Source organism: Eleutherodactylus coqui, chromosome 5, assembly GCF_035609145.1.
Source record: "Eleutherodactylus coqui strain aEleCoq1 chromosome 5, aEleCoq1.hap1, whole genome shotgun sequence".
Taxonomy (NCBI): Eukaryota; Metazoa; Chordata; class Amphibia; order Anura; family Eleutherodactylidae; genus Eleutherodactylus; species Eleutherodactylus coqui.
In genome coordinates this window covers 69,429,443-69,438,459 of record NC_089841.1, presented here as the reverse complement: position 1 = coordinate 69,438,459, position 9,017 = coordinate 69,429,443, and the positions used below count along the sequence as shown (strand labels likewise).

At 52.0% G+C, this 9,017-nt stretch overlaps 1 protein-coding gene across 1 annotated transcript; it reads left to right on the top strand.

Moving 5' to 3' along the window:
* Positions 1 to 5,666: 5,666 nt before the first annotated feature.
* Positions 5,667 to 7,733, top strand: LOC136628765 (uncharacterized). Its single transcript, XM_066604864.1, has 5 exons — positions 5,667 to 5,718; positions 6,225 to 6,318; positions 6,405 to 6,546; positions 6,689 to 6,839; positions 6,929 to 7,733. The coding sequence occupies exons 2-5, from the start codon at positions 6,268 to 6,270 to the stop codon at positions 7,731 to 7,733; spliced, it is 1,149 nt and encodes a 382-aa protein (XP_066460961.1). The 5' UTR covers positions 5,667 to 5,718; positions 6,225 to 6,267.
* Positions 7,734 to 9,017: the final 1,284 nt, after the last annotated feature.

Sequence of the window (9,017 nt, the reverse complement as noted above, 5' to 3'; positions counted from 1 at the left end):
CTACTTTTCCCGATGTGCCGTCCCAGCCCTGCACGACCACGTCTCACGCAACATTGTACGCGCCCCTCACCAACGCGGTTACTGCCAAGGTCCACTTAACAACAGACACGTAGACAAGCACAGGGCCACTATATCTCCCTGACGGCACATTGGGTGAATTTAGTGGAGGCTGGGACAGAGTCAGAGCCTGGGACCGCTCATGTCCTACCCACCCCCAGAATTGCGGGCCCCAGCTCGGTGGTGGTATCTGCGGCGGTGTATGCTTCCTCCACTAAACCACCCTCCTCCTCCTCCTCCTACGCAACCTCTGTCTCGCAATCAAGATGTGTCAGCAGCAGCACGTCGCCAGCAGTCGGTGTCGCGCGGCACGGCAGCACAGCGGTGGGCAAGCGTCAGCAGGCCGTGCTGAAACAACTCAGCTTAGGAGAGAAGAGGCACACGGCCCACGAACTGCTGCAGGGTCTGACAGAGCAGACTGACCGCTGGCTTGCGCCGCAGAGCCTCCAACCGGGCATGGTCGTGTGTGACAACGGCCGTAATCTGGTGGAGGCTCTGCAGCTCGGCAGCCTCACGCACATGCCATGCCTGGCCCATGTCTTTAATTTGGTGGTTCAGCGCTTTCTGAAAAGCTACGCACACTTGTCATACCTGCTCGGAAAGGTGCGCCGGGTCAGCGCACATTTCCGCAACTCCAAGACGGACGCTGCCACCCTGCGGACCCTGCAACATCGGTTTAATCTGCCAGTGCACCGATTGCTGTGCGACGTGCCCACACGGTGGAACTCTACGCTCCACATGTTGGCCAGGCTCTATGAGCAGCGTAGAGCTATAGTGGAATACCAACTCCAACATGGGCGGCACAGTGGGAGTCAGCCTCCTCAATTCTTTACAGAAGAGTGGGCCTGGTTGGCAGACATCTGCCATGTCCTTGGAAACTTTGAGGAGTCTACCCAGATGGTGAGCGGCGATGCTGCAATCATTAGCGTCACCATTCCTCTGCTATGGCTCTTGAGAAGTTCCCTGCAAATCATAAAGGCAGACGTTTTGCGCTCGGAAACAGAGGCGGGGGAAGACAGTATGTCGCTGGATAGTCAGAGCACCCTCCTGTCTATATCTCAGCGCGTTGAGGAGGAGGGGGAGGAGCACGACGAGGAGGGGGAAGAGACAGCTTGGCCCACTGCTGAGGGTACCCATGCTGCTTGCCTGTCATCCTTTCAGCGTGTATGGCCTGAGGAGGAGGAGGAGAATCCTGAAAGTGATCTTCCTAGTGAGGACAGCCATGTGTTGCATACAGGTACCCTGGCACACATGGCTGACTTCATGTTAGGATGCCTTTCTCGTGACCCTCGCGTTACACGCATTCTGGCCACTACGGATTACTGGGTGTACACACTGCTCGACCCACGGTATAAGGAGAACCTTTCCACTCTCATACCCGAAGAGGAAAGGGGTTTGAGAGTGATGCTATACCACAGGACCCTGGCGGACAAACTGATGGTAAAATTCCCATCCGACAGCGCTAGTGGCCGAAGGCGCAGTTCCGAGGGCCAGGTAGCAGGGGAGGCGCAGAGATCAGGCAGCATGTACAGGGGAACACTCTCTAAGGCCTTTGCCAGCTTTCTGGCTCCCCAGCAAGACTGTGTCACCGCTCCCCAGTCAAGGCTGAGTCGGTGGGAGCACTGTAAAAGGATGGTGAGGGAGTACGTAGCCGATCGCACGACCGTCCTCGCTGACGCCTCTGCCCCCTACAACTACCGAGTGTCGAAGCTGGACACGTGGCCTGAACTCGCGCTGTATGCTCTGGAGGTGCCTGCTTGTCCTGCGGCTAGCGTCTTGTCAGAGAGGGTGTTTAGTGCAGCTGGGGGAATCATCACGGATAAGCGTACCCGCCTGTCAACCGACAGTGGCGACAGCCTTACACTCATCAAGATGAACAAAGCCTGCATTTCACCAGACTTCTCTTCTCCACCAGCGGACAGCAGCGATACCTAAACAATACGTAGGCTGCACCCACGGATGGAAGCATTGTTCTCTATCACCACCATCAAAAACGTGGACCTTTTAGCTTATACATCAATCTGTGTATAATATTCCTCCTCCTCCTCCTGCTCCTCCTCCTGAAACCTGACGTAATCACGCCGAACGGGCAATTTTTCTTAGGCCCACAAGGCTCAGTCATATAATTTTTGTAAACAATTTTTATACGTTTCAATTCTCATTAAAGCGTTGAAACTTGCACCTGAACCAATTTTTATTTTAACTGGGTTGCCTCCAGGCCTAGTTACAAATTAAGCCACATTAACCAAAGCGATTAATGGGTTTCGCCTGCCCTCTTGGTTGGGCATGGGCAATTTTTCTGAGGTACATTAGTACTGTTGGTACACCAATTTTTTGGGGCCCTCGCCTACAGTGTAATCCAATTAATTTTTTGCCCATCTGCAGTAAAGCTGACGTTACATCAGCTGTGCTGGGCACTGCAATGGGATATATTTATGTACCGCCGGTGGGTTCCAGGGAGCCACCCATGCTGTGGGTCCACAGGGAGTTGTAACTGCATGTGTCCACTTCTAAAGAACCCCAGTCTGACTGGGGCATGCAGTGTGGGCCGAAGCCCACCTGCATTAAACATGACATTACCTCAGCTGTGATGGGCAATGCAATGGGATATATTTATGTACCGCCGGTGGCTTCCTGGCACCCACCCATGCTGTGGCTCCACAGGGAGTTGTAACTGCATGTGTCCACTTCTAAAGAACCCCAGTCTGACTGGGGCATGCAGTGTGGGCCGAAGCCCACTTGCATTTAATCGGACGTTACCTCAGTTGTGATGGGCACTGCAATGGGATACATTTATGTACAGCCGGTGGGTTCCAGGGAGCCACCCATGCTGTGGGTGCACACGGAATTCCTATTGTGGAGTTGTACCTGCCTGTGACTATTTATAAAAAACCGCGGTCTGACTGGGGCATGCAGACACCTTGACAGAATGAATAGTGTGTGGCACATAGGTTTCCCATTGCTATGCCCACGTGTGCAGCTCCTGATGGCGGTGGCACAGGATTATATTTCTCATTGCTTCTGTACAGCATTGTGGGCTATCGCCCCGCCCCTTTTAAAGAGGGTCACTGCCTAGCCGTGCCAACCCTCTGCAGTGTGTGCCTGCAGTTCCTCCTCATGGCAGACGCACTTATAAATAGACATGAGGGTGGTGTCGCATGAGTGCAGCTGAAGGCTGCGCAGGGACACTTTGGTGTGGCATGAGGCCAGCGTGTGGCATGAGGGCAGCTGAAGGCTGGGCAGGGACAATTTGGTGTGCGCTGTGGACACTGCGTCGTGCGGGGGGGGGGGGGGGGCTGGTGGCAGCATGTAACCCAGGAGAAGTGGCAGCGGAGTGTCATGCAGGCAGTGATTGTGCTTTGTTGGAGGTAGTTTGGTGCTTAGCTAAGGTATGCATTGCTAATGAGGGCTTTTCAGAAGTAAAAGTTGTTGGGGGGGGGGGCCCACTCTTGCCGCTATTGTGGCTTAATAGTGGGACCTGGAAACTTGAGATGCAGCCCAACATGTAGCCCCTCGCCTGCCCTATCCGTTGCTGTGTCGCTCCCATCACTTTCTTGAATTGCCCAGATTTTCACAAATGAAAACCTTAGTGGAGCATAGGTCCCATACAAAAATGCTCGGGTCGCCCATTGACTTCAATGGGGTTCGTTACTCGAAACGAACCCTCGAGCATCGCGATAATTTCGTCCCAAGTAACGAGCACCCGAGCATTTTGGTGCTCGCTCATCTCTATTTATTACTTGAAGACATGTTTATGGGAAAGCAGCTAAAAAGTCACTTGGAGCATGCTGTGTTTTGAAGACAAAAAATGCCCAAAGAGTTAGAAAAAGGCTAAAATGTATTTCTTATTTGTCAATTGACTTTCAGCTAACTTCTGGCCCAGCATAAAAAAGTGTGAAAAACGTCAAGAAAACGTTGTAAAAAATGCATTGTTTTTCTGAAAGCTGCAATGGGTGAAGCCATAGCTACAGAGCTGTGACAGTACTATCTTAGCAGCCGTGTCTTCACACATGACATGTGCAGCGAGCGATTACTGGGCTATAAATAATTGTGAATATTCCACCTGTTGTCTGATATCTGATTTTTTTAAATCTTGTTATAGATCTACACAGATTAATTTGTCATTGATTTCTTAGTGAACATGAAAACGCAGCATGTCCTATTGGTGCGTATTACGCGCCATAATAGCCCATAAAAAGCAATGGGCGGTGTAAATACGCATAAATTATGCAGGAAACCTGTGTATTTATGCACCAAATCAATGGGATTTTGTGTGGTTTTTATGTGCACAAACATGCTGCATATTTATATGTGTAACAATAACTTTTGATAGGGAAAAACATGCAATGTATCAGCGTACTTCAGCATGCGAAATACACATGAGGCTGTGTGAGGGCACCTTTAGCCTGGGTTCACACAGGGCGGATTTGTTGCTTATTTCCCGCGGTTGGCCGTTGCATATCCGCATTGCGGCCATTCCGTCGCGGTTGCAGTGCAATGCAGTGCGAATGTGTTTGGCCAAAATCCCGTTCTCACAGGGCGTAAAATTTTCCGCAGAGCCGCAGTGCGGATATGCAACTGCGTCGCGGTTTTGAAATATGCAGCATGTCCAATCTTTTGACGGTTCCGCAGCGTTTTTTTTTACATAGGGCCCCATGAACGCAGCTACAACCGCAATGAAAACCGCTATTGCTTGTTTTGCAGCGGTTTTCATTGCGGTTCCGCAGCAGATTGTTCGCATGAAAAAGAGGGGCAATAAAGTTTGTTCCCAGGAAGTGGTTCAGCGGCCATTTTAGCTGCTTGGCGCCATTTCAGCCAGGACTTGATGGAGACTGGAAGCAGGGAGCAGGAGCTCTGCCGGCAGAACCCCCCCCCCCCCCCACAGCGGCACCAGAGCCCCCCACAGCGGCACCACAAGAGCCCTCCACAGTGGCACCAGAGCCCTCCACAGCGGGCGTGACCAGAGGCCTCCACAGCCGGACCAGGGCCCTCCACAGCGGCACCAGGGCCCTCCACAGCGGCACCAGAGCCCTCCACAGCGGGCCCAGAGCCCTACACAGCGGGCGGCACCACAGCCCTCCACAGCGGGCCCAGACCCCCCACAGCGGCACCAGAGCCCCCCACAGCGGCACCACAAGAGCCCTCCACAGTGGCACCAGAGCCCTCCACAGCGGGCGTGACCAGAGGCCTCCACAGCCGGACCAGGGCCCTCCACAGCGGCACCAGAGCCCTCCACAGCGGGCCCAGAGCCCTTCACAGCGGGCGGCACCACAGCCCTCCACAGCGGGCCCAGACCCCCCACAGCGGCACCAGAGCCCCCCACAGCGGCACCACAAGAGCCCTCCACAGTGGCACCAGAGCCCTCCACAGCGGGCGTGACCAGAGGCCTCCACAGCCGGACCAGGGCCCTCCACAGCGGCACCAGAGCCCTCCACAGCGGGCCCAGAGCCCTTCACAGCGGGCGGCACCACAGCCCTCCACAGCGGGCCCAGACCCCCCCACAGCGGCACCAGAGCCCCCCACAGCGGCACCACAAGAGCCCTCCACAGTGGCACCGGAGCCCTCCACAGCGGGCGTGACCAGAGGCCTCCACAGCCGGACCAGGGCCCTCCACAGCGGGCCCAGAGCCCTCCACAGCGGGCGGCACATCGGATAACGAAGGTAATGCACTACTTCGCCTATCATTGCTCTTTTGTGTCCTTTCTCTTTTGCATTGCAATGCATTTTTCCCGCCTTTTTCCTCCCTTGCTTTGCTGCACAATTTATGGCCTTTTCATCTTTTGCATTGCAATGCATTTTTCCCGCCTTTTTCCTCCCTTGCTTTGCTGCACAATTTATGGCCTTTTCATCTTTTGCATTGCAATGCATTTTTCCCGCCTTTTTCCTCCCTTGCTTTGCTGCACAATTTATGGCCTTTTCATCTTTTGCATTGCAATGCATTTTTCCCGCCTTTTTCCTCCCTTGCTTTGCTGCACAATTTATGGCCTTTTCATCTTTTGCATTGCAATGCATTTTTCCCGCCTTTTTCCTCCCTTGCTTCTTTCCCCTTCGGCATCTGACGCGAAGATGTGAGCCTCGTTGTTATTTTGTGCAAATTGAAATTCTGCGCCACTGGGCACTAATGTTGTGTATGTAATGAAATGCAACCATTCTCTGTTTACTCACAGGACGAAAAAGATTTTCGGTTGTCGCAAAGGATATATCGGGAGTATGGCGTGGTACCAGCGAATGGGTATAAACGTTGCCAGGATGATAACATTGGTGAGTGTAGTGTGCGCTGACACAACCATATCCACCCACTTGGAATGCTATTCAACTTTTTTTCTTCTTTCTTCCCCCCCCTTCAGGTTGAAAGTAGGCCTGAGATATGGGACCCAGCCGAGACGGGCTACAGCGACCGAGATTTAAAGGCAGACGCCTGGCTATCGGTATGCACTGGCATGTATCCCGATTGGGACTCCGGAACTGCTGCCCTCCACAGTGAAATACGTAAGTTTACACTCCTGAAACTGCTTTGTTGTTTCTTCCTTGGATGTACTCAGAACTGTACTGCATCTAACAACACTCTTTATTGCAGGTGTCGGTGGTACTGCTTGTACCCTGTTTAATTGTCCTTTTTCATTATTTGCAGTTAAAGATGTCAAGAATCGTTGGCGGTCGGTTCGGGACCGCTACAAGAAGCATGAAAAAGATTGTGAAAAAAGTGGCATGTCGCCTTCACAAAAGAAATGTCCATACCAGGAGCAACTGCGCTTCCTCCGAACTAGTCGAGTGTTGCGCGCGTAAGTGCAAATAACTCTCCTAGCTCGGGTTCGATGTGGTGTCATTTTGAGGTTCTAGGTCTCTAATGTTACTCTTGTTTCGCCAACAGATCCAGCGGGAACATTGGGGCCGCGCCTCCCACGGACACCACCGCTTCACCTGACAAAGATGGGCCGGGACAGGAGCCGTGTGACGATGAGTCCAGAGAAGGTACCCCAGCCTTGGAGGACAGCCAGCGTAGCACGCCCGATTTGAACCCCACTTCTGTTTCTCCAGAAGTGGGGGAACAAATTGTGTCGTGTGGCAATACTACTGCCCCTGCCAGCAGAGCATGTGTTAGCAGGGTGGTGACTTCCGCGCGGGCCAGCCGCAGCGTTGCTGCTAGCCCGCGTCGGAAGAATAGCAAGGCAGATGCCACCCAAGAGGCGCTGTCTTTATTACGCCGTTCTGAGACGGCCGACCAGTGGGACACAATGGGTACAGCCATTGCGTCCCGCCTTCGTGAACTCAGCTCAGAGCGGCAGTGGACAATTCCGCCAGTTCTGTACACAGTGCTAGAGATTTTCGGATCGCCAAGAGCCATTGCCGATAGCACTGCCATTATTGTGGCAATGAAAAATGCAGCCTTTCCTGTTCAACACTCAAACCGCATGCTGCCTGCACCCCAATCTTTCCCTGATCAACCGCCCAGGGTTTCTAGGACACCGGTATACCCCATGCACCATGGCTCTCCTGACACTGGCTACGGCGACACTGCCTCAGGCGGTTCCCCATCACAAGCGTCATTTCTATCACTCATGAATAGCCCTCTGCAACAGACATCGCAACAGTCCACCTCACGACTGTGCACGCCACCAAATGCATCTCAATGCATTATAGGAGAAAACTCTTTTACTTATACGACATTGGAGTAATCGCAAACGTTGAGTTTGGGATAACTGCAATGTCCTACAGCAAACCATCGGAAAGTACAGGTTCCGTGGTGCTGTTGCCGTGTCTGCCAATGCACGGATTATGCTGGTGTCCCAGAAATCCAACGGATGGTCATGGGAACGATTGGGGTTGCAAACATCGCTCACTCCCAGCTAAGATGTGCTCTGCGGCAAAAGAGGCAAGGCGCACTAATTCCATTACGGCAGTGGCACGCACGTAAATTTCTTTGCGGCCTGTGCTACTGTACGAGAAGGACTGCCTTTTTTTTTTTTTTTGTTTTCAATTTAACGCTGCCTTATTGTCCTCCAAGGTTGGGGTACATCACTTCTCTTGACTCATAGTCCTTTCTTTCCCTATATTTATTTTCATGTCTGTCTGTTTCCATGCTCGCTCTATGTTTGTAACAGGAGTTCGAGCATGGAAAAAAAAAATGGTGATGACAACAGGGCCATTCTGCGTGCCTGTTGCCATCATCATTTTCGCTTGCGGCATGACCGGCAAGTGTGGCCAGAGCTATACTGCTTGTGGATTGGCCAGTGAAGGAGAAAGTTAGTTGTATTCAAGTAGTGGTAATTGGTATGTGCGCTGAAAAAAAGTAGACGGCTCAACTAAAAGATATGTTTATTTTGCACAAAATAAAAAACCATCATTGTCTAACCAATTCCGTTTCTTTACAATGCTGATTATATGTTTTGTGCGCCGGAAAAATTTGGAGAACAATCTTTTTTGTGAAATATTAAAACATTTTATTATGAAAACTGTTTAACACAATTTTATTGAAGTTTTTAAATTAAAGGTGGAGGAGTGTCCTTTTGTGCCTTCAATAAAATACGTATTTCTCTACGCAGTTTGGTTTCCGCTTCCTTCTGGGGCTGGGCGCCGGGGGAGGGTCACACTGCAGTTAGGGCTGCACACCACCGACACAGGAGAACTGCCATGGCACGGTGCCTTCGTGACTAAGGAAATAGTCAGTGAAGAGTTCGCGTACCTGCACTGCAGTAGCAGGCGTCCTACCTCCCCCCCAGTTGATGACCGTGTCAAAGGCAGGATCAAGTTCTTCGACATCTACCTCTGGGCGATAGTCCCGGAGGTAGTTGTGAAGAACACAACATGCCTTGACAAGGTCATCAACTGTGTTAGGGTCTACTAACAGTGTAGTCCCTAGAACTCTCCACTGACTCACCATAATACCGAAGGCACACTCAACCACACGACGTGCCCGGCTCAGCCTATAATTAAAAATCCTTTTCCGGGCATTCAGTCCT

Bases quoted from the DNA above. Each gene is read 5' to 3' on its own strand.
- LOC136628765 (XM_066604864.1), top strand. From the start codon at position 6,268: ATGGCGTGGTACCAGCGAATGGGTATAAACGTTGCCAGGATGATAACA. The intron at 6,319-6,404 runs GTGAGTGTAGTG...CCCCCCCTTCAG, and splicing joins TTGCCAGGATGATAACATTG to GTTGAAAGTAGGCCTGAGAT. The intron at 6,840-6,928 runs GTAAGTGCAAAT...TTTCGCCAACAG, and splicing joins ACTAGTCGAGTGTTGCGCGC to ATCCAGCGGGAACATTGGGG.